Source organism: Notothenia coriiceps, unplaced genomic scaffold (assembly GCF_000735185.1).
Source record: "Notothenia coriiceps isolate Sejong01 unplaced genomic scaffold, NC01 NC01_scaffold00032044, whole genome shotgun sequence".
Classification (NCBI taxonomy): domain Eukaryota; kingdom Metazoa; phylum Chordata; class Actinopteri; order Perciformes; family Nototheniidae; genus Notothenia; species Notothenia coriiceps.
In genome coordinates, this window is record NW_011364745.1 from 11,224 (window position 1) to 36,738 (window position 25,515).

At 41.1% G+C, this 25,515-nt stretch overlaps 2 protein-coding genes across 3 annotated transcripts; both read left to right on the forward strand.

The window, feature by feature from the left end:
- Nucleotides 1-795: 795 nt before the first annotated feature.
- irx1b (iroquois homeobox 1b) lies at nt 796-5,221 on the forward strand. 2 transcript variants are annotated; one of them, XM_010788673.1, is made up of 5 exons: nt 796-1,262; nt 2,040-2,282; nt 2,670-3,453; nt 3,771-3,825; nt 4,580-4,637. In XM_010788673.1, exons 1-5 carry the CDS (start codon nt 1,032-1,034, stop codon nt 4,626-4,628), a joined length of 1,362 nt encoding a protein of 453 aa, XP_010786975.1. In that variant the 5' UTR covers nt 796-1,031; the 3' UTR covers nt 4,629-4,637. The 2 variants fall into 2 exon arrangements, with proteins under 2 accessions (XP_010786975.1, XP_010786976.1); XM_010788674.1 differs by lacking the exon at nt 3,771-3,825 and having other exon boundaries at nt 4,580-5,221.
- Nucleotides 5,222-20,187: 14,966 nt separating this feature from the next.
- On the forward strand, nt 20,188-24,247 carry LOC104960598 (iroquois-class homeodomain protein irx-4). The gene is made up of 6 exons (XM_010788675.1): nt 20,188-20,531; nt 20,862-21,050; nt 21,297-21,403; nt 21,910-22,066; nt 22,257-22,410; nt 22,493-24,247. The coding sequence occupies exons 1-6, from the start codon at nt 20,487-20,489 to the stop codon at nt 23,035-23,037; spliced, it is 1,197 nt and encodes a 398-aa protein (XP_010786977.1). The 5' UTR covers nt 20,188-20,486; the 3' UTR covers nt 23,038-24,247.
- Nucleotides 24,248-25,515: the final 1,268 nt, after the last annotated feature.

Here is a 25,515-nt window from a genome sequence, read left to right on the forward strand (position 1 = left end):
GCTCAGCAGAATACAGTGAGTCCATTCTTCTCAACAGCCATCTGTCATTTCCCACTCCACAGCTCCTGTGTGCTGCCTATCTCTGCTATCTCTTATCCTCGTCAATCTCTGTCATTACCTGCACTCTTTATCTTCGTTCTGAAAATATGCTCACACCGACTTCCGTCGATAATCACGAACATTCCTCTCGGATCTGGCCGACCATATCGATGCCTCCCGGCCCATCTGCTGGACAGAATGTCCCGGCATACCCTGCGGATCAGCTGTCAAAGCGTGGAAGGAAAATGACACCCAAAATATGCCAGTTCGTTTTTTTAAATATTAAAATAAGATAAGATAAAGATAAGATATACTTTATTGATCCGAGCAGCATAGATAAGACATTGCACATGAATCAGAGGTAAATAATAAAAATAATAATAATAATAATTACATAACTCTTATTATTATTATTTTCATTATTAATATCATTATTATTAATATGAATTGTCTTCTACTATAACTGCTGGTGTATGTGCACAACAATACGGGGGGGGGAGAGTGTTGATTAAATAAAGTCATTCTAGCCACAAAAAAGCTAATACACACCATGTACACACTTGCACACACTTCACAGGTTTTCCTCTCTGTATAGACACTGCAGAAATTAGATCACACACACCAACACTCACATACACACACACACACACGACCTAGGCTAACCAATGCACTAATCGCCTGCCCCGGGCATAGGAGGAGCTTGGTGCTTAAGTAGGCTGCCAATCAGTCAGTCAGCTCCACATCCAGAAGCTCCTGCGGCCAGATCCACGCATCACTCCGCACTCGAGGTGCCAAACTGCGGCTGTGATACAACTCCGGGTCGGTGGAAGTGTGGAAGCTTGACAGTTTCTTAAAAAGGGGGGACTCTGGTGATTTAGACGCCCCCTTCATCCACTTCTTTCTGGGGATTTTTTTTGTCCTGCCTCTTGCTTCTTGCAGTTGTGTGACTTTGGCTTTGGGAGAGATTTACAGTATAAGCCGTTTTCCGGACCATGTCTTTCCCTCAGCTGGGATACCCCCAGTTCCTCAGTGCCTCCCATGAGATGTACGAGCGGCCGGCCTCTGCCCGGGAAGGAGGCACTGAAGGCGGCTTGAGCTCCTCCGCAACCGCCGCGGCTGTCGGCTCCATGCTGGGGATGTACGGAAGCCCATGGGCGGCTCACAACTACAGTGCCTTCCTGCCGTACAGCGGAGCCTCAGACCTCGCCCTCATATCCCAGATGGTGAGAGTTCAGATCAGGTGTTAATGATGGACTATCACTGCTGTCTGTCCGGCTCAGCTCCTGTGAACTAATGCGCAATTACCAAGTAGTTAAAAGTGATTAAGATATGTAAATACAGCCATTCTTCTTTAGGCTATTAGATATTTGTGGATTTTAGAATCGTAAATGAATAATACATGTTAAGTTTAAAGAGCACATTAATATTTAATTAAATGCTTAATATGTGCAGTCTGCAGTATAAAGGTGCTTTTATTGCAAATGTTGAACATATAAAGTGTTTTTTTTCAAAATAGAAATTCATCACAGTTAAGGTTAAACTTTGCAATCGTCAGCTTTGATTTGTGTGTGTAAATAAAACAATTGGGCAAATCCCTGGTAATTTACTGTAAGACAATGTTAATTAATTAGAAAAACACTATTAATATTTCCTAACTGTTATGTTCAGAGACGTTAGGAAATTAATTGTAATTCGTATTCGTTTGTTAAATCAAAACAAAAGTTGACATATTTTAAATGTCATTGAAAAACATAACCACTTTACGGCAACGTGTTAATTGTTATTGGCTGTATTCCTAATTCAATATTAATAATTCCCATATAGGCTATTAAAAAAAAGCCACTTGGGGTCAAATTGACATACACAGTTTTAAAAAGTTGAATGCACAAATTTTAATTCAAATGTTGATTAATTGTTTTACTGTTTTCACTCGAAGAGGAAATATTTTGAAAGTCACTCAACAAGTTGTCCCCCCCACCCCTCTCCCATTAATATTTCAGGGCTCCCAGTATGAGCTGAAGGACAGCCAGGGCTCCCACCCGGCCTCTCTACCTGTCCACGCCGCTCAGGGCTTCTACCCATACGGCCAATACCCGTACGGGGACCCGTCAAGGGCCAAGACGGCCACCAGGGAGACCACCAGCACCCTGAAGGCCTGGCTGGGGGAGCACCAGAAGAACCCCTACCCCACAAAGGGAGAGAAGATAATGCTCGCCATCATCACCCGGATGACACTCACACAGGTGTGTGTAATGTTTGGAAAAAATCAGTGTGACTCATTAGAGGCCCTGGATATTTCATGTGTTTCCAAACACAATAATATATTTGCTTGTTTTAAAAAAAAGTTATATCATACGTACTCTAATAGTTCATTAATCGACGTTATATTAAGGCTGTTATATTACTTAATATGATTATCCAGTTGCCAGAGGATATTTAAATAAAGTCATCCCGAGAGAGATAAGTCTCCTGATATTTAATATCTCGTTTAATGATAATGACGAATTAGGGAAGCATAATGAGGCTTTTTTTACATATTTAATCAGTCCATAATTTGAGCCACGTATTGTCAAACTAAGAGTGCCTTTTACCCTGATTTATAATTCGTGGACATTTTTTTCTTATCCCAGGTATCAACGTGGTTCGCTAACGCCCGCAGACGCCTGAAGAAGGAGAACAAGGTGACCTGGGGCCGCAGCGCAGAGGACCGGGACGGCCGCATCTTCAGCAGCGACAACGAGGACGATCTCGGCAAGAACGGCAGCGACGACGAAGACGAAGAGGAAGAGATTGATTTGGAAACTGTCGACATCGAGAGACCCGAGGTGGAGCAGGGGAAGGGAGGAGAGGGGAAGGGAGGAGAGTTAGAGGAACAGGGGGAGGCGGGCCTGGCCGACAGAGAGCTGCAGGCCTCGGAGCCGAAGAGCTCCGAGAGCAGCAGGACGCTTTCAGTGGACGCGGACATTTCTCTCAACAGATCGCCTGTTGTCAAAGTTGTGGATCGTTCTCCCAGCAGACAGGAGTGCCAGAGAACCCCGCAGAGCAAACCCAAAATATGGTCCCTGGCTGAGACCGCCACGGCCCCGGACAGCTCTCACAGACCTTCCACCCATGCTCACCACCCGGCTTTGGCCTCCCCCGGACACCCGGCATTACTCCCGGGTCATGGGATTTACACATGCCAGATTGGCAAACTTCACAACTGGGCCAACGCAGCTTTTCTGAACGCCAACTCTATTTTGAACATGAGGTCGCTCCTCGGAGGTTCGCCGGCCGGACACCTGCCTCTCCACGGAGCGGTTCCCGTTGCGCGTCATGACGCACGGCCTGCTACGGCGACGGGGCCTGGAACATCGGGGACGGAGGAGGACAGTGATGTGGAGTCTTCGGGGAGCTTCAGTCCAAAAAGAGATGGTACGGATTGCATTTGATTCTGCAAACCCTCTGAAAATATATGGAACTTAATAGGCCTCAACGTGATGCAAATATCAACACTTCTAAAGAATCAGAATTCCGTTATTAGTCCCATAGCGGGGAAATATAGAGGTTTACAGAAGAAGTGGCCAAGCAGTTAGCACTAGTAACACAATAAAAATAAAGAGAAAAAGTATGGCAAAAGAATAAGTAGCAGCCATTTAAGAAAACCTAATAGATAGCATATAGAAGTATTGAGAGAGTTATAATATAACTCCAACTTGTTATTAAATTGATCTTATTCTTCTTTTTTTAAGAGAGTGACCACAGGCCCGATTCTCTGAAGTCCCCCTTCCAGCTGATCACTGACAGGTAACCATTTGAAATCAATTTGGCATCACGACATTATCAACTTCAATTTCTCTCCACATGTCCTGTGCTAAATGAACCCTAAAGCCGAGGTAAACACTGTTACACCTGACCAGGCAGAGCTCAGCACATAAATCATGTGATTGAGTCTCCACTTTAACGCCTCGTCAGGCAGCAGGCTAATATATCCTGCAGGGTTCCACCCCCCACCCCCCCCACCAACGCTGAGTTATCGCCACCTATGTCATTTAAATAATCTGCCTCCATTTATTCACGCCCCCTCAGTGAATGCAGCTAATGTATGTCAAAGAAAACGCTAAGAGCAACATCAGGGATGTAGTGGAGGGTGAAAATACATAAAACAATTTACCTATAGTGGTTTTTAATTTGCATAAATAAAGTTTAACATTGTCTTTAGAATTGAAAGTCATTAGAATTAAGACTTGTGTGTTATTTTTTATATTTAGGATACATTATATATATATAGAGAGATAGATAGACAATATTTAAAATAATCAATAAGATACAAATATAAAAAAGGAACACTAGCGGCAAGTATGTAGAAATTCACAAAAGGACATCAATCTCTAAATACTTCACAATTTAACGACAATATACAATCCCACTAAGCTAAAGACATATAGAGAATTATACTACTGACACATATTGGCATTGGACTATATACACTGATTTTCCACTATTATTTTATTAAATGATTGACCTCTGACCTTTTCTTCTTGATTCTCCCTCACTTCAGACCTCACCATGGGACAGCACAGCAGCGAGTTCTGACGACGACATTATGAGAAGATAAAGAAAGAAAAGAAAGGAATAATTTTATTTAACGGAGAACAGTTTAAATGAAGGCTATTTTTTGAACAGTGCGACCTGTTATAGTATTACTGTTTAGCTTCTACTTGCAAAAAGAGATGGTTGTTTTTTTTGTCACAGATTTGCTTGTATCTCTCTCTTCTGTCTATGAGTCCTCTTCGCCTCTTCTGTTGTGAATGGAAACCTTGAAATATTGTAAATACAGGATATGAATTTGTCTTTAAAGAATATATTTTTTGGGAACTAAATAAATGTCATTATAGTCATTTTATTATTGGAGAGTTAATTCCCTGGACCTGATGAGAAATTGTTCATGTTTTGTCAAAAATGTCTGGAAAACCGGGGGTACAACGAGGATTGTGTCCAAATGTTAGTGTATCATATATTTTAGAGTAAGGAAGATTATTTTATAATGTTTTCTTACAGTATATTATTTTATATGTCAGATATCAATTTAAATATGCACTTTAGAATGAATCCTATCACTGCAATTCTCTTTTTTATAAGCTTTCCTCTAAGAAATGAAGTGTAAACTCACACAGGATTTGGTATTTTAAGGGAAAATAACCAATACACATACATTTACAAAAAGATATTATTGATTTCCACTTGCTCACTTCTTAATTGACCCCTATGCACTGTGTCTACTTGTCTCTCACTCTCCCTGCCAACCAAACCATGCAGTGTCAGCCCTTTTTTAGCAAGAAAAGTCCCACCCTTATTGAAACCTGCACCCTCGCCAAAACTCGGAGACTTATGCCAGCACCTTGGAAGCCACTGCAAACGCTGCGGAAATTGAAATTGAAGATTTCCAGGACCTTATGAACCGGCGCCTGTGCTTTCAGCCCAGGCCTCCCTGCTTTAATGTTGGATTATACCCCCTCAGTGCCACCACTGCCGCCTCTGAAATATGGATCAGACGGCAGGAAAGGCCAGCAGCCAGTATGGGGGCGGCAGCTCAGGGGGGAGGTGGGTGGGAGGTGGAGAGGCGGGCGGTGGGGGGGAGGTTGTGTGTCACTGTGAGCCATCCTTGACGTTCACAGAGCACCAAAGACGGGTAAAGGCAGAGAGAGGATGGTGGGGGGTCTCAGGGCTGTTAATAGTGAGTGTTTCACAAAGCTTTGCTCCTGTTTGTGCTTGGATTAGCAGCAGGTCATGCATGCCTCATGATTTGAGTCTTCTGGAGGGGCCACAACATCACTAGCTTCATTTAAACAGTACATTATTTTTAAAATGTAAACTTACTAATCAGTCAGTGAAGACATCTAGGATATTAGGGAACTGTTATAACCTCAGATTTAATTTTGATAGTCCAATCAATCATCAGTTTACCGCCAAGTCGCTTGGGGCTCTTTGTCAAGTCAACGGCTGCAGAAGTGTACAGATGTTCAGTCATTTGGAAACAGTTAGAGTGCGGTTAAACTTGGGTCGGATTGGGAAAGGCGACACATTCTCCAAAGGCATAACAAATAAGGATATGCAGGTTTTGTAAAAAGTCCTGAAAGTTTGGAAAAAACCTCATTTGAACCATTGTGTTATCAAGGTTAGCAATATACTTGAATTTGAATGCTTGATCCCAACACGATCTGGTGTTTCTTCAACACAATCATTCATGTGTTACCAGGGGCGCCGTAAGGGGGTGAAAACTTAGGACGATTCTAAGGGCCTGTGACTGACAGACGACCAAACAATTTTAGAACAAAAAAAAAAAAATGTTTAAGTAACCAATGTGATATCTTTTCATGGGGCCCAAAATCCCAGGCGGCGCCCCTGTGTATTACAAATAATAGTCTCGTCACATTTGTTTGTTGAGTGAAGGAGTTTAGCATTAATAAACATCAAAGTCAATACAAACAGTGGCTTAGCTAACCAAAGTGTACATTGTTGGGTATAAAGGAATTCGATAAAGATTATTTATCACATTTGCAGTTATGGCAACATTGTAGATGTGACGATAAAGGCTTCGAGAGTCTGGACATTTTTTGATTCCTTTAAAAGTGCTTGAATTTTACTTTTAAGAGGATGTCCGAGCTGTGGCTATGTGATGGATAGCAACTTGCTAGTTGAAGTTAAATGAAGGGTTCTGCTTTAATTGCCTAAATATAATGGGGACGTGTTTGGATGCGGCCCTAGCTGGGCAGCTTTACAGTACACAGTGAAGTGTTGATTTGAGCAGGCATGATAGTACACACTGACAGAATCAGAGCCAGCAGGTTCACAGACCTGCAGATTAACTCAATGCTGCCCCCTCACTCCCAGAGCCAGTAGTGTACTTAATCTAAGTAGACAACTGTCACTGTGTGTGTCCCCAACACTAAAGCTTTCTGTAAGCCCACTGTCAAATTCCAGACAGTTGTTACAATCTCTAAGCAATGTTTTGGTGCATTCTCTACTAAATTGGCTTTTTAGCTGAAAAATACTGATGCACCGACCTGTTAATGCTCAATGTGCATTTTGTCGCTTCATGCAAAAATCACCTTTACATTTAGTAACATTGACGTTTTCTTCAATTTAATTTCATCGAGAAAAGGGAACCAAATGGATTATTGGAAAATGTTTTAAAAAAGAGACCTTTCTCATGAAACATGGATGCTTTTGAGTAAATTGGAAATACTGATGATTTGGATATATATGGATTTTACAGGACAGACAATATGTATTATATTGGAAGAAGATTATTCTATTTTTATTTGACTCAAATCAACAAAATGTTCCAAGTACACATAAATCGGGCTCTATGATGGCTTTATCGGTTATCCAGATTATATTTAATAGGACATTTGCAATCATCATGCCAGAAACTAATTTAAATCTTTCCGGAGCATGTGTGAAAAATGTATTTTACAACATTTGCTCCCCTTTCCAACTTGTACATTAACATTTGGCCTTATTATTTTTAAAGGGATCAACATATTATAAGGGAGGGATGTAGAGGGTTATTTAAAAAAAAAAACATTATCTTGGATCTATGAAGCTGGCTGTTTCCAATTGATATACGATTTAAATACACTATTAACATCACAGGATGCAGTATTTAATAATGTAATAAGTCAATTAATGTTTTCCAATGGACAAGGACATTTCTCTGCGATTATAGGAAGTCAGAGATAGGCAGTTTTATTAACCTTAAAAAAACGTACAAACAAGGATTAGTTTGGTATTTTTGGAAATACACCATTTGATTTCTTTCCAACAGTTAGCACTTTATAACAACTACATAGACTGTATATATGAACAACTATAACATTTCATTTTTACACTTTGGTTTTTGAAGCAACAAACTGAATACAGAGTGTTTTTTAGTGAGGTTTAGGTGAGTGAGGTGCTGGTAGGAATTTTTACAAACATTTAAAAAAAAAGATTTGCCCCTGTTTCCACTCTTTGATTAGCTGCACCAACATGAGAGTCTTCACTCAGCAAAAAACAAATGAGTGGATTTCACAAATGCTGAACTCTTACCCTTAAACCTGACACGTGTGTACGAGCTCTGGGGAAATAATGATTGTTACTTTTCTGGTGTTTTTTCTACTTTCTCAAACACCATATTTCCCACCCACCCTTCCTTTTTACAGACAGAGAAAGAGAAACCGGGAGCTAGAATGAGTAAACTGGAGTGTACAGAGAGAGAGAGATGATGCACTGAGAGCCATCATTGATGTGAGGAACAGCATGGAAGGAAGCCAGACACTTGAGGCCATTTTCTCTTCCTCTGCCAACTCCGACAGACTGCCACCAGCACGGCTGAGGAGAATATCAGCCACTCTTTCTCTTACACACACACACACTTCACTTTCTCCAAACTTCATCCCAGCCAGATCACGCTACTCTTCTTCCAAGTACCCAAACAATATGTTATTCTTTCAAAAGTTGGATATCAGGAAACTTAGCATGATGGCGCTGAATAAGTGACATCAAAAGGCCGTTTAATCAGTTACACAGCGTGTCCAAAACATGTTTCGCTATATGAAAGGAGTGGGAAAAAGTGAGCAGATCCAAAATATGATTAGTGTTTGCTGGCGGGTGCTGCCGAAAAAAACTTCTTCACAGTTTCAAAGTTTGTGCTTCATGTTGGTTGTTTGTCACCCAAGCTGCCCCAAAACTTTTTCCGAAAATAGAGCTCACCGTAAACAGCCAGGAGAGAGGAAAACTTCTGAATATCACTCTCACTCTCTGGACTTTCTATCAGCCCCTCAAACTCTCGCTGTGAAAGGACTCTTCATTGGTGCTTTGGTATTCTGATATAGGCTCTTTGGTGAGTTCTAATCCCTATTAAAGAGGTAGATTATGGAAGGGATTTGTCTTTGATTTGCCTGTCCCACTGCTCCTTTCTGTCAGCACCTCTCGCTCTCTATATATCCGAGCCTCGTTCTTTCTCCTCTGTCTGTCTTGATGGGATGGTTGATGGTCACGGATTGAACAATGATTGCCTCCATGTGTCATCCACCCTCACACTCCCCTAACCCAGCCATCCTCCTGTGATTACGGCCACATGTATGAGGGCCCCTGGTCGCCTGAATAGATTTCTTAAAAGGCCTCCAGTGGATGAGAGAGGCTCGGTGTCGCCTGGCCCTCGTGTGCACATCTATCCCCTTTTTTCGAGGCACTCTGCATGGGGGTGAGCTCCCTGCATCCCCTCTCCTCCCAACTTACCCCTCTCCTCCGCCACGCAGAGATAATCAGGCTTATGTAAAGACGACGTGCTCTTTTGACAGTCATCAGCTCATCAGTGATCCAATCAAGACCCAAATCCGCCATTGTTCGCCCCTCAAAGTGTCTCAAATCCGCTTGTGCAGGAGAGAGGGGCTGCGCTCTTTATCCTGCCAATCACTCCTGACATTCCTGCCCCTGTTGCCATGGCCCGGGGTCAGAGGTTGGGAAAACAGAGAGCATGAGCTGACTCAGGGAGAATGGCGGGGAGCTAAAGGAGGGACTCTCCACGCCACGGCCCCATTGGTCAGCCAACGTAGGGGGTAAATGTAGACAAGTTAGGACTCTATAGCCCCGCTGAGAGGGCCAGTCGGACAGAAAGAGATCCGGGCAAGGAGGAGAAAGAAAGGGGGGATGATGAGGCAGAGAAAGGGCCAAGGGAAGGAGAAGAGGGCATGAGAGGTGTGTGTGGAGAAAGGAGCTAAAAAGAGGGTTAGGGAGGGACGGTGTTTGATTTCCAAATAGGCTTTGCAGAGCTTGACCTCAAGGGGATCGGAGAATAAAGGGCCTGACACACAGTTAAAGAAATAATGAACATGCAAGTTAATATTTCTTGAATTTGTAATGGATTTTCTGCACTTAACACGTAGAAATGAAGCATTTGATCGCCAAAACAAGCCACTTTTTAAATTCCATACAGCCGTAGCTAACGAACACATCGCCAACAAAGAAAAAAGATGTTTGATCCATGTGTGTGTGTGTGGGTGTGTGTGTGTGTGAATGCTATCTGCAGAGCTGTAATTTGAAATGGAAATGTACCTCCCAACGCAATGAAGCTAATACATGTCATTGCGGGATAAGCAGGGCACTGGGTTAAATCTGTTGTAATGTTGTCAAAAGAATAATTTTCTGTAACCCAATGTATACGTAAGTGAGCAAATGTTTAGCCTAGACAAGATATCATAGGGAATTTACGCCATTCACTGTTCCTCCATAGGGATTAGTGGAATTAAGCGTTTTACACAAAAGCAAAGTATCAAAACTCATGAGTAATTCAACAAGCTCCACAATTCGGAGTTTACCGAGTGCTGTGTTTATTGTCGCGTTGCAGCTGCGTGTACCGTACAGACACATCGCAAACATTGTCAACTCCTTTTAAAAAGGAGACACATTTAATATACAGGGAAAATACACACAACAAATACTATGAAAGGGTGGGAGTGATAAGTCTTTTCTCTTGTTGCCTGCCCATTCATGGCAATAATCTGAGGGAAGAAGCAGATTAGGACAGAGGGAGGGTTCGTGGCCGAGTGTTCGCATCGCTGGCTCCTTTCAGCCATTTTGAAACAATGTTTATCCACTGGTTTGTTATAGCGTAGCAACTTAGCTTAGTTTACTGCTGTGAGAGTCCTGAGGGGGCTGAGGACTCGCTGCGTCTTTGTTCAGCCTCCATTGAGACACACTGGAGTATTAGAGCGGGGCGGAGAAGCTGCACAAAATTAATTCATATGTGATCTCAGCGATTTCGGTAATTTGTGCCTCGGTTTGTAAAATGCCTGGGAAATGTCGATGGTAATATGCTCGACAAAGTCACATTGTAGGTTTGTACAGCCAATGTTTGCACGTGAGGAAGAAAAATAGCATTTGCCTCGACTTTTGTAGGGACCAAAAATCCAGTTTGTAGCATTTGAACTGCGTTGAATCTGTGTCTCTGTCAATATCTTCTCTATTTTGATCTGCCAGTGCAGGATGGTTACTTCAATGTTTATACAATTGAGTGTAAGTCACTTTAAAGGGGCCATACTTGATATCTCATTCTAACCTTGTTAGAAATGACAATGTGAAAACAATGGGACAATGCGAAAAGGGTCACTAGCAGTGATGAACCAAGAGGAGGATTATAATTGATGGAGCACGAACCAGCTCTTTGTTGAGCTGTTCGTCTGTTACTTCCCTGTTCTGGTTCACTCTCAACGCTCTCATAATGGTATCTTTGGACAGAGCAACCATCCATTTTTAGAAAAAAACTCTATCATACTGTACTTGCTCTGCACCTAACTACAGACTAACACAGTTAAGCCTCAGATATACTTTCTGAGTCTGAAGCTGAGGATTTGTACCAGTCACGAAGATGCAGTTCATACCAAAATTGAGGGTCATCACACCATAAAAGTCGGGGGTGGTGTTTTTACGTTTTAGCCAGGAGTTCAATGTCTTTTGGCTTTCTTTGTACTCTTTCGAGGACGAATTATATAAATGCGGCATTAGTTATGTCACGATATTCATGTTATGTCACGTTTCTATGTCTAGGTTTGGGTGTGTTGTTGTTCTCCCTGTCATGTTTTCCTCCTGGTTTATGGTCTGGTCCTTTTCCCTGTGTTTTTCCTCCTGTCGTTAGTTTCCCTGCTGTGTCTAGTTGTCTGATTGTGTTCACCTGTGGCCCTTGTGTTTCTCCTCCCCTGCCCGGCTGCTTCTCGTCTTGTGATTACCCCTCCCTGTATTTAGTCTTGTCTCTTCCTGTGTTCGGTGTCGGTTCATTGTTTGATTTTCCCGTCTCCCTCCGTGTTGGTCACGACCGTGTTTTGTATTTTCCTCGTGTTACCATGCCATGCTATTTTGCTGATCGGCTTTGAATTAAAGCTCGCTTTTGTTTGTAGACCTTAGCCTTTTTTTTTTGTAATCTGCTTTTGGGTCCAACCTTTCCCAAACCGTAACAAGTTAATGCCAAACATCACTTCAAAACAAACATACATTTTGTCAACTTCTTCTTCTGCTTCTCTGTATACCAGCTACAGGCGCATTTGCCACCAAATTGATTGGCGCAAAATAAGGTCACAACATTTGGGCTGCAACCACATTTCCACTTGGAGTCAGTGAGGATTCTCATGGACAAAGGCGGATAACATCTATTACGTCACTTGAAGGACCAAAAGGACACTTAAGGACACGAGGATATGGATATTTTGAATTAGCCTTTAATGAACGGATGGTCCACAGAGTGGAGCGTGTGGAGATGTGGCATTTAAGGCAATCAGCAGCTACGAAGCATCGTAACTGCTGATTATAATATAATAATGACACTATTATTTGGATACTAGGTCATGTGTGAAAGTAAATCATAATTTGTTTTAAGTCTCTCATTATTTGAAGATATTGAGTCATTCTTTTCAGAAACTAAGTCATTAATTTGAGAAAAATTATCAAAACATTATTTTTTCTTCGTTACGTCGGCAGAGATTGGCTTCCATAGTAAGCAGGTTGAAATTGGCTGTTGGACTTGTTTTAACAAAAGGGATATGTTTCAGACTTTGAGATGATAACAGATGCATAATACAAAATGCGATCAGGACTGTCTGTCAGTGTACAGTAAGCCAGAGTGCTAAAGAAAACCTCTGCAGTCTTTCACTCTGTTGATAATGATAGATGACTCAAGGGTCGCATATCGTCACAGTGTAATTACACATGAGATGCATGCACACACACACCATCATTCTACACACACACACAGTCGCAGAGTAATTTGAGTCCTCATTCATCTGCCCAAGTCATTTAGGGTAATAGAGCTTAATGGAGTATATTAACCCTGTCCAGCTTGCCCACCCCCCCTCAGATATATGTGTGTGTGTTCATGCAAGTGCACAGGGAAAGGGGAAACCTGCCAACTGTTTATCTGCAAGACACACTCACACAGAGACACACACACACTGGGGGAGCAAAGATCTGGTTTCCCACTGTCACAGATGCTTACCCGCCTCTCCATTAGTGATGTGATTGGAGTGGACACAGAAAACCAGCAGCCTCATTCCCACAGGGGCAATCTGAGGAAATTATTGCCCCCGCTCCTCTCCGGGGAATGTCAGCGCTCTAGCAAGAAGCACTTAATCGACTGCTATCACATGCAACTCTCTGTAAACCGCATAGCATGGCTTTCTGAGCGGTTGCTGTGGATTAATACTTTGTGAAAAGGCGTGTGATGATATGTGATCAGGCATGGCACACGGCGAGGAGGGATCTCACGATGTGGAATCAGGAGATCAGTCGCTGGGAAAGTGACAGGGAGATAATCACTGGAGAATGAAGGTCTTCAGCGTGTTTTAATGTCATATTCTGCGTGGGTGTAAAGACAATTTAAAGCTGTAAACTATAAGGAAAAGTATAGTATAATAGTTTTTATATTATGTTTTGTTAGCTGTAATTGGTCCTTCATAGTGTATATTTGACAGACAGTCTTCAGATATCTTTCAATGTCAATATGTATATTTTTAGTTGTGTTTTATTTTCAACTTTTAGATGTTTATATTTGATCTTTATATCTATTTATTTGGTTCTCTTTTCCAAAATTGAGGTACAATGTATATGCAGATAAAGATGTAGCAAAAACCCTAAGAAAAAAGGGCGTTACCTCACTGGGGTAACATGTCCTGCACGCTTGCGGTGGAAAAAAGTCCTGGGAGGTCCAGTGAGAGAATGTAACATGACAACCAAACCCAAGTGAACGCACGCAGACAAGCAGAGCTAGTGTACCAGCTCTGGTCACAATCCTGTGGGCGACCTTTTCACCCCGGTCAATAACAACTGCCAGTTGAGCCCACTGCGCCCTCAGGCTAACACCACCACCACACACACACACACACACACACACACACACACACACACACACACACACACACACACACACACACACACACACACACACACGACAGTACGGTTGTAGTTCTGTAAACCACCAGAGGATGGCACCTGAGGTCTAAGCAGTGCTACTGAAGTGTTCATGTGAATCACTTGGGAAAATGTTACTCTGTTCATGGTATTCCCCAATCTATCAACATGATGAGACTAGGGGAATGATCTGATATTAAAGGTGGTCCTCAGTTTTCTAGGATTTGTGGATTTTCAATAAATAATTAATTTGTTATTCCAATTTCGATTTTTCAAGTTCATTTTAGTGCAAATAAAAATGTCTCTTTTTTGTCCTTTTAACCAAAGAGGTAAAACAGAGACAAAGATGCAACACTCACATTAGGTTCTGTAGAACTTGGGCCCTCTTAAACAAAACAAAAAGCAAAAAAAACAACATTATACATACACATGCATACATTTTCTACAACACACATTACAACACACAATTGTACATATTGGTAAACTTAAAACCATGATTGGAAATGTATCCGCTCTTTAATTTGACTTTTGCACTGATTTCTGTTGTTTGTTTTCTCGTTAATATCTCTTTTTGTGTTTACTTCTGTTTTAAATGTTCTCTCAACTGAATTTAATATGAGGTCAAGCTCTAAAGAGTTCCTCAAGATTTAATTTAAAGGATGAGTGAATGATTGAAAAACATTTTTGTATCACTTTGATTCTTCAACATTTTGCTTAATTTATAAGAATTGCTCATAAACATGATTTTGAGAGCACATTTCAGACATTGTGAGTACTGTTTTACTTAAAAGTGCAGAATTGTTCTTTTACAGGTCAAATTCATGCATTCAGAATAGGATTTAGTTAAAAGTACACAACTCCACATCATGATAATAATGTGCTTTAAATGAATGTGTAAATAAGCCACTATTCGCTCAAAAGGTTTGCCAAAAGAATTTGAAAAGTGATATACTGTAGGTGAAGGTTGAGACCATCATGTTTTCACTGCCCCCAAATTGCCAGAATAAATTGTTATTTTAGTTTGTAAGAAGAAAACCTATTGATTTGGCTAATATTATTTGTACTCTTAGGCAGTAGAGTCGGTGGGAACCTGAACAAGATGATGAAGGCATGTCAACACATCTGTAAAAAGGACAGTTAAATAATTGTTTAAGAACAGCAAGAGAAAATAAACCGATACAAATCAAGGCTGACCAAGAGCGTTAAATGACAAATAAACAGAGAGGGTAACAGCCCGAGGATCAGTGGGAGAGTTAGGATAGGTTAAAAGTGTTTGTTAAAGGCTCTATCGGTCCCTGTGGACTGAGGCTTGAAGAGCTGAATAATGTATGTCCGCTCCCGGAGTAATGAAGTGGAAGTGATGGGGAGGAATACGGCTGGCCTCCCAGGGCTCAACGCAAACTGTACACACTCTTAAGAGCTGCCTGTAGCCTAAACCCGTCTCCCTCTCTGCTTCTGTCTGTCTCCGTCCACTTCTGCCACACACACACTGACACACACACACACACACACACACACACACACGGCACAGCGGCTAAGAGGGTTAGCTTGTCTCTGTTCCAGGATCCTACATCATTGATGAGGGAGACCAGTGCATTTAAAGTATCCCACTCAGCAGCTCCAGATCCTCCATGAATCTCCTCTTAGACACGAGCAGGAGGATGCAGCAGATAGCATGGCTGCTGCTCGGTGGTCAGACAGGTACTCTGTGTTGGCAGCCTTGTTTGTGGATCACATCGAGCCGGGTTTGCACATGTACTCGGTCGGTGCTATTGTGCTTAACAAGAGAACAGCTGCTGCTGGAGGCCGTGTCATGTGGTCAAAAGAAACGCCATTTCTCTCCTCATGATCCATGCATTGCCTGTTCTTCTCTGTCTACTTCTTTATGAATATACCACCTTTTTTCACTGGGAAAAGGTTTGAAAATAAATGGAAAAGTGATCTTCTGTTACCCCTGTGTTTCTCAAGGTTCAAGGTTCAAGGTTCTTTATTTGTCAAACGAACATTGTCTCACAGGCTTCACCAACAGTGCAACACAAAACACAGATAAACAGAAAAATATGAGTCCAATGGTAGAACATGGTGGGCAGAGGAAGTCCTGCATGGAGATGACTTTTCTCCCTTGTTTTGTTTCACTTCACTTCAAATTATAAAGCCACAAAGTTGCTTGACAGAAACAATGACAACTGCATGGGAATGAAACTAAAGACCGGGAGTTTGCTGGTTGCACTGCTATCCTAGAAATATTGGCGGTTGTCCTGAAATCATCGTCAGACTGATAGCCGATGCTGAGATTGCTGCCTTAACCTTCCTATACTTTTTGTTGTTGGGTATATAAAGACAATGTTAAAGGTGTTGGACATTTTGGGAGTTTTGGGGTTTGTTTACTTCAAGAGTTAGATGTTAGAAGATTGATTCCAACCCAACATCGGTCCAGTTATTAAAAGAATTGAAGAGGCTAAAGCCAGCAGCCATTTAGCTTATAGCTTAGTACAGACTACAACCAGTGGAAACAGCTAGCCTTGGCACTGTCCAAAAGTAACCAAATCTACCAACAACACTTTATATCTCCAATGTATCATCAGTACAATAACCAGTGTAAAGGTAACAAATTGTGGTTTTAACGACAGATTACAAGTGGATACTTCAGGAACTCACTATGCCCAGCTAAGGAATAGTCAATGTTCACATTATAACATTCAAACAGCAGCCACAGGGGAAAGCTGTTCATATCAGCCTCTGACCTATTATTCCAAGTCAAAAATATCATAAATTCCTGGCAAAATGGCATCAAAGATATCATCACTGGTAATGCCATCTTAATAACATTCAATATTAACACTAATGCTTTTCATCCAGTTCATATAAAAAAGGCACATCAACAGTGTGTTTACATCACTTGATAACACAATGCTTCAAATAAGCCACAACATGCAATAGTAGTCGATTTAGGTGTTTCGATGGTGTAAAAATCAAGCTAGCTGTTGGCTAACCCGTCAACCAGCATTACAAATAGTCATTTTCACATTTCTCTTTTTCTAAGGATAAACCACATTTAACCATTGAGCTTTACAAGATCCCAATAGCAGGGTTGTGTTACCTTTGGTTAGAGACAGGCCAGCCAAATATTTTGGCAAAGAAGGAAGCCAGGTGCCGATTGGGAAAAGGGTCGGTGTAGATATGCAAGTTGACTCAGGTCGTAAACATAATGTCGACATCAACAATGACATTGTTCTTAACTTAACAAATCTGTTTTGTTTCAATTTAAAAGGGCAAGCCAGTGTTACGAAAAAGTGACTTAAGTTCGTCACTTTCCAATGTGCGGGTAGCTGCAGCTTATCTAAAGCATAACAAAAGTAGTGATAACAACTGATAACGTCCATTCAATGGGCTGATAACCTTTACAACTGTTGGCCTTGCAGGCTTTATGCTAAGCTAAGCTAAGCTAACTATCTAGCTATGGTTTTAACAGATAGTTTTAGTTCCCAAAATGTCAAACTTTTCCTTTAATTGTTATTTTTAAACCAGAAGACAATATATGGAACTATTTCATCTCTTTTCTCACTACATTTTTCCACCCCAATGAGCCTGAAGAAACAATGAAATCATGTTTTCACTCAGACTCTTCTCTCCTCATTGTGGGCCCCTTAGCACCAACCACTTAGATATTTTTATTCAAGGTGAAATAGCTTAAGCCGAGATGAAGGCTCAAAAAGCATCTACATGTTAAACAGTGATTAAAATTGCATAGATCTCAGACTTTAAGGTAGAAAATATTCAAATGTGGCGCACTGTGATTGAAGGAACTTGTGATTGGAGTTGTTTGCCGTTGTCTTCCAAACACTTTGTGCACCGCCCGGCCCTCCTCCTCCTCTCACATTAACACGATTCTATCATTAACCCCCACGCCCTACCTACTGCATAATAGCTGGAGCTGGATGCAGGAAGCAGAGAATAACAATGTGTTCCCTTTCTCTTTTCTTGAGGAGCATCTTGAATGAATGATTGATGTTAGGGGAGCTAGATCAGAAGGATATAATCACGGTCTAACGAACGCAGAGCCTTAAGAAATATATACTGAAGGAATGCCATAAATATATAAACACACCATATATTAATATATAAGTAGAGCATTGAATATTCAAAAACAGGAAAATAATATAATCTATGCCCCTCCACGCAATGCATTATTTTTACCCAGGAAAAAGGTAACAACAGATTTGAGATTCAACCCACCACTCCATTTCCTCCACACCTCACAAGTTATTTTCCCCAACCCAAGATTAAACAAAGTCATGTTCATTGTCAGTGGCTAAACAAATAGCAATTCTCTTTGAGTGACATGTGTTTTGTGTGGAGATGTGCAACGCCAGCGATGGGAGATAACTTCATTTCCATGCTTTGAGCACAGATGAGGGGGAGACAGTTAGTCCATGTTCACTATATGAGCACCTTTCATGGGACAAATGGAATGTCAATCAGGCGTCGGTACACAGATGCATTTTCCCGGTGGAGCCCGAGATGCTTTCTGGAGATGCAGCTCTGTTGTTCCAACTCTACTCTGGGTGCACTGGGAATATTTTGTCCTTTTACCCCTGCTCATCCCCTCGCTCCATTTCAGATCCCCTGGCTATTAACAATTCTTTCTGCCCCCCAAGTTTGCCTCTATCTTTAGGCTTCCCCGATTTTCCACATTTATTCCTTTATTTTATCTTGTACGTTAAGTTGCAGACTCTCAATTTGTCTTTTATTTCTTCTTTCTCTCTTTAACCTCTCGTGTATTTAGCATTTTTGTTCGTCTCTCCTTTTCTGACAATATTAGGGACTGTGCAAAAAATAACTAAGGAAGGGGGAATGATATTCATATGTCATTATAGAACTTCTCTTAGACAAAAAAGATATGAATGGAAAACATGGTAAAGAGATGCTAATCAAACAGTTATCTACAGAATGAGTGAGCTTGTCTCAATCGGCAACCCTGTCTCCTGGAAATAACCTATAATTTGCAACAGCATTTTTTTATGAAAATGAAATATCCACTGGATTATGCCTTGTGAAATATTGCTCATTCACTTTAAAGCAAATCTAAAACGCATAAGTAAAATTCTCTCTGATTTTCCTGAAAATTATCTAAGTTTACAAAGCAGTATCCACTTTTAATGAATAAAGCATGCTTAGGAAATGTTCTTTCATAAAAAAAAGTTCAGTAACGCGCTCGGTCTCAAAATGAAAGATGTCTGACAGTTGGGAAATCATGATACATGTTGCTTTAGCTTCATTCAAAAGTCACATTTGTAAGCTATTTGATAAATATTGTTTTTTTTAACAATAGATCCCATCAAAAGCTAACCTCATCTCACTCATAATTTGTATCCAGTCCCTAACTACTATCCTCTCTATTTTGTGATTCTACCCGTAAAATTCTTTATTTCTGACACTTTTGCACAAAATATCCAATTATTTTTAACACCACAAACTACTCTAACATTTCCCCTATCCCTTGTGCACTTTACCTTCATCCACCCTTACCTATACAAAATAAATGTGGACCTAAAGGTGGATTGAGAAGAAATGTTTCCACTTCCGAGACTTTGATATTAAAAACATGACAAGCCATTCAGTTGGTAAAGGTGCTTACTCAAGGGAACGCAGAGAGTGTTTATTCTTTGATTAATTTGCTTGAAGGAGACCTGAAATTCCCCCACTCATGAATATGTGGATGACAAGGAGATTTCACTGTGGTGACAAGTTATCTAAACTACAGGGCAAAACGATTATGCTAATATCAGGATGTAGTCATCAATCATCTTGTGTCAATGTGGTGTCAAGGCATCACGTTCCCGATCCCCCCTCTGGCCATAGCACTGTGTGTAGGGGTGTATTTATGGGACATGCAGATGTATGTGTGTTTGTTTGGAAAAGAAAATTGATCACATTCTCATTACGCCTGGGGATTATTGGTGGGGTTGCATTTGCGCTTGCGTGGAGCTGTTCTCCTGGATAACAGTTGAAAAAAAATGGGAGGGGATTAATTAGGTGAGTTTCTTCATCTTGATATGAACACCGGGCTACACACACAGACACACACACACACACACACACACACACACACACACACACACACACACACACACACACACACACACACACACACACACACACACACACACCGAGAGTCCGGGCTGACGTCAGATCGACGCACCTTAAAACCAAAGAGTGCATCACAGGAAGATGCATGGTTTGATCACACACTCTCGCTTTGGATTGTAAGATAGCGCGGATACAGTAGAAGCTGCAGTGGACGAGCTGAAAGGGAAGCCAGGAACTTTTATCGGTTTTTTCTCTTGGTGCGTAAAATGAAAGTGGTGCGTAAATGTCTGCGCGGTAGATGATATCCACATTTTTTTTTAGAAGTTTACTTGAAAACTAAATTGTGAGCTAGCTTCAGAGAAAAAGTCTCCTTTTGGCACGGATGCTGTTGGATATTGCCCCAGGTCCGCGCTCCTGCTATTGATCTTATTTCAGCCATGGCTTACTCTCAGCTGGGATACTCCTACTCCACCACACCTCAGGTACAGTCAATATGTTGTTACATGTTTCCTTAAAGTTTTAACAGACGACATTTTACATTATTATTAGTAATTATTGATTGATTTATTTGACATTTTAGAAAAACTGAATGAGAAGATCTAAGGCGTATATAGCCTCTTAAAACAAGGACAGACCAAATCAAACACCAGTTGAAGAACTAGATGTGTACTGTAGATGTTTGTTTTTGCAGTTCACTACTAAATACTTTTTATTTTACTGGTTTTCGAGAATGTGAACTTTCCTTTCAGTAACTTTCTCAATTGTAATGTTATGGGACAAATAAGGTTAATTTTGCATTTATCTTGCCAAAGTTTTTGATGACCCCCGGCTCTCTGGCCGGTTGTCTGGAGTCGGGAACTCCTCCGCCTCACACGGTGCTGCGCTCCCCGGCCCACCAGCTCACCTCTGGCCCCGGCATTGGAGTCTACAGCGGAACTTATCCAAAGAGCCAAGGTTACTATAACACCTGCTCCAGCGACGCCACCGCCCTCTACTCCAGAGTGAGTCCACTTAACGTTAATTGATACCATCATTTTCACTTTGGACAATGCGTAATTGCACACAATAGTTCTGGCACAGGCGAGAGTGAAAACGAGTTGTATAAAGTGTTTTTTTAAGGCTGTATGTTTTCAAGTAAAAAGGTGAATTCAGGATAAGTCATCCTTAAGTATCAGAGGGGATTTCTGTGAACAATATAACATCTGAATACATGTATATTTATATTAGTCATTTGCTAATATTTTCAGGCACCACTAGATCACAAAGATGGAGCTACATCCGTGGGGACATCTCATACTCCTGGTTACTATCCCTATGAATATGCACTTGGACAATATCCATATGACAGATATGGGTAAGTGGAAGTCTTTTTAACCTTAAACTAAATGGTAATCTGTTCAATAAGAACTAATCACTCTCTAAAAAAAAATATTTCAACTGACTGCAGCGATGTTTGTAGAGACCTCCTATTTCCTTTTTTCTCTTGGCATCATTATACTGGAATAGTACTAGTACAAGGATGTGTACTTTTTTAGGGAATTTATAGTATTGTCTCTCTACCAAGACATCTTTAATATATATTATTTAATTTAATTTAATTCATTTTATGTATTTATTTGATAAGGTTCATGAAAACAAATACATTAATCTCAGAATAGAGAAGAGTTGATTTATGCCAGATTTGAGATAATGGTTAATTTCCATCTGCAGTCCTTAGGCAGACATAACAATCAACAAACACTAAAAACATTGGAGAAAAGTCAATCGTTACCCATACATTATAAGGCCTTTCCTAGTAAAAGCACTTATTGTTGATACGACATAGCTAAATAATATTGCAATTGTTATCATTTCTCTCAGGTATTCCAGCTCTGACGGTGCTTCCCGTCGTAAAAACGCCACCCGGGAGACCACCAGCACCCTGAAGGCCTGGCTGCAGGAGCACCAGAAGAACCCCTACCCCACAAAGGGAGAGAAGATAATGCTCGCCATCATCACCCGGATGACCCTCACACAGGTAGCTTTCTGTTACATAAGAAAGTCACTCTGAAGTTTAGTTGCCTGAAAAATGTTGTCTTGTTTTTCAAGGTATTTAGCGTAATTTTCCCTTTTCTTTCCTTGTTTTTTTCTTTACACTACAGTAGGTTTAACGTCCTGTTCGTATAATTTTCTGTTCCTCTCTGACCTGCCATCTCTCCCTCCTTCAGGTGTCCACGTGGTTTGCTAATGCACGCAGGAGGCTGAAGAAGGAGAACAAGGTTACGTGGTCACCGCGGCCTTGTAAAAGCTCTGATGACCGAGGCTGTGATGAAGACAGCGATGAAGCGGAAAAGCCACTTAAAAGTGACAAAGACCTTCCTGGTAAGCAAGACCTACTCAAATCAATCTGTCAATAGATTAGCATGTGCAGACTTCCTGTGATCTGTATGATTCATTATTGCAGATCAACAGTGTGCAGACCTGCAGAGCGACCTTGAGGACTTCGACCTCCTGGAGTCAGACGGTTCTGATTGTGAACCGAAGCCACAGTTTCTACGTGAGGACAGTGACGCAAACCCAAACACAGAACTCTCACATGGGCATCTCGCACACAACCCAGACAACACACGGCACGGAAAAGACAGATTGTCCCCAGACTGTCCCCAGACTGTCCAACAGCAAAACAATACCTTCTATGCTAATCCAGACCCTCGATGTACAGAGAGCAAGCCCAAAATCTGGTCCATCGCTCACACTGCTGCGTCATTGGACGGCAGCTTGCAGCCAGAATACCCCCCCTGCATGCTGTCGTCGACCGGGTCCTTGTCTCCTGGGTATCCATCAAACATGGCGCTCACCAAGGCAGAGAGGGAACAGGAGTCGCCAGTCGCCTCGCTCAGAGAATGGGTGGATGGAGTTTTCCACGGTCCTCCTTTCCAGCAGCCCAAACCAGCTGATGTGTGGAAAGGCTTAAATGATGCCATGATAGACAGCCGGACAGTCCTTTGAACTTGTGAAGACTATGTCATCATTGTAGTCCAACCAACACATCATCGACGGAGTATATTTAAAAGACTGATGGACTTTAAAAAAACAATATATTCTGTCTATATTTTGTTGTTGTGACTTGACCAATTCACCATTTGCAAATAGCTACCCCTCAGTTACTGTTGTTACGTCTGTCAAGCTTCCATTTTCAAACAGCAAATTACCTTTAAAGTTGAACACATTTTTAAATCAATGGGTCCAGACAGAAGTAGAAGAAAAGCCGCTCTCTCACAACCAGCAAACAACCATCGCATTTGCCATCTGAAATGCCATATAACAGACTTCCTCTAATGGCTAGCTTGCTAATTAACATAATGTTCAGACTATTTAAATGTGTCTTAAATATGCATGGCCACATACCTGCTGTAATACTAAGAGAAAGAGATTTTAAGACTGCATGTACTCAGCAAAAAGCCAGCATATATTCACCAGTTGATGATCTAGGAAACATTTATCCATATGTGTAATGAGGACCAACTAATCATCTGACAGATAAAACACTATCTCAGGTATTGTTGACTCTTGGGTTTAAACTTCCCCAAATCTGTTCATGAGATGCTAACATTAGCCACACATTTAATTGCATATAATACTGACTTCCACACAATGCAATACAGTGGATATTCTAGTTGTTTAAAACAACTGTGACCAGCTAGAGGCATAAAGCAACATTGCAAACCCACCAATAATTAATGTTAATTTATGATAAGTTCCTTGGCTTTGCAAGTCACTGTTCACTTTTAGCCCTTAGCTAACTGGACACTCTAATGATTGCAGTGCAAAGCATATTTCTTAAAGTTATGCTTGTGTTTTTGTGTTTCCAAAGAAAGAAAAAAAGACACCACTCTCCAAACTCTTAGCAGTATTTCTCCAGTTCTCCATGCATGTGGAAACAAGTTTGACAGACTTATGCGCAGTTACAGTTGGTCTGATTGGCCAATGGTTATGTGGGGTAGGGGTTTAGCGAATGGTAAATTACCAATCCTATTTTGACATTTTGAAAGGCCCCAACCCTCTCCCAACTTGCTAACTCTTTTGGTCCCCATCTTTGGTCAAATGTCTTTGAGCAAACTGTGTCACCACACACATTCCTGCAGCAAGGTTGTACGGATCACACACACATGAAAAACATACAATATTGTACACTTGCACTATAGCCTGCACAAGCACTGAGTCACAAAAATAAAAAGTGTATTCCGTAGCATGGCAAAGATCTCTGAGTGTGCGCTTACATTAGCTGTCCACTGTGCAGGAACCATCAGTGGTATCAGTTGGGTTGATGTGAATCCTGTTTGGGAATAGTGAAATATACCTACACAGCTGTGGGTAAATGTGTGTGTGAGTGTTTGTGTGCATGTGTGTGTGTGTTTTGAGTGAGGGAAAAGGGGGGAAGTGGGTGGTATTCAGCCGTGACTAATGGAAACACACAGAGGAGGGTGCTGCTAAATTGTTAAATCGATGCCACTTCCACCTCGGCTCCAGATATAGCTGCAATCAGCGATGCGTCCCTTTTCATTAGGCGGCTTTTGACTTTGTCAACCTGGGACTGCAAGAAAATCCACCACGCACAAAATGCTTCATAAAACCTCTTAAGTAATTTTGAGTAAGTGTCACATCTTTATCCACTTCAGTGAGCTTTTCATACAACCCGTAATAAAAAACAGCATTGAAACAAACAGAGAAATAAGACTGGCATCATTAGGCCTAAATGATTTATAAAAAATAAATCCCCATCAACTTCAATTATTAAAGAAAACTTCACAAAATTAGCACTTTAACCAACACTTTCTGAAACAAAGCACAACAGGAAACAGTGAGAAGTTGTTGTTTTTTTTCACCCCCCATCTTTTCCTGCTGTTTTCGATTTAGGAACAGTGATAAAGTATTTATCAGAACAGAGGAGAGATCTTCCTGGGCTTTGTATGGAATTAACCATTTCAGATTAAATAATTCAGGAAGAATTCAACCGAGAATTTCATTCTGTTTCTGCCTCATAAATAAGTCAGATTTAAGATGATAAATAATGACATCTGACTTCTTATTTCGGTAAAGTTTTCTTTATTCCTCTCGCTGTCCGACAGGATCTCATTGTGGCTGACTGCAGATATATTTTTCATGTTTGGCTCAATTTCATTCCCTTTTCTATATAGGTTAAATGTACTTATATTGATACAATTTTGTTTTCTTTGAACAAAAATCTTGAGGGTAGATTTCGCATCAAAGGAGGAGGTTGTGGTGTCATGAAGGATGTGGAATGGCACTCAGATAAGAGGTTGACCTGGTGCTGAGTGGGGTTAAGAGATATAAGGTTAGATGTGTTCTCACCTCTGGCTGTTTCAGACATGACTTGTCTCTTGGGCAAAGAGCATGCGGAAAACTGCAAAAGTGCATATACTGTAAATCCACTGCAATCCACTGAGAAACACAAAATCACACCTA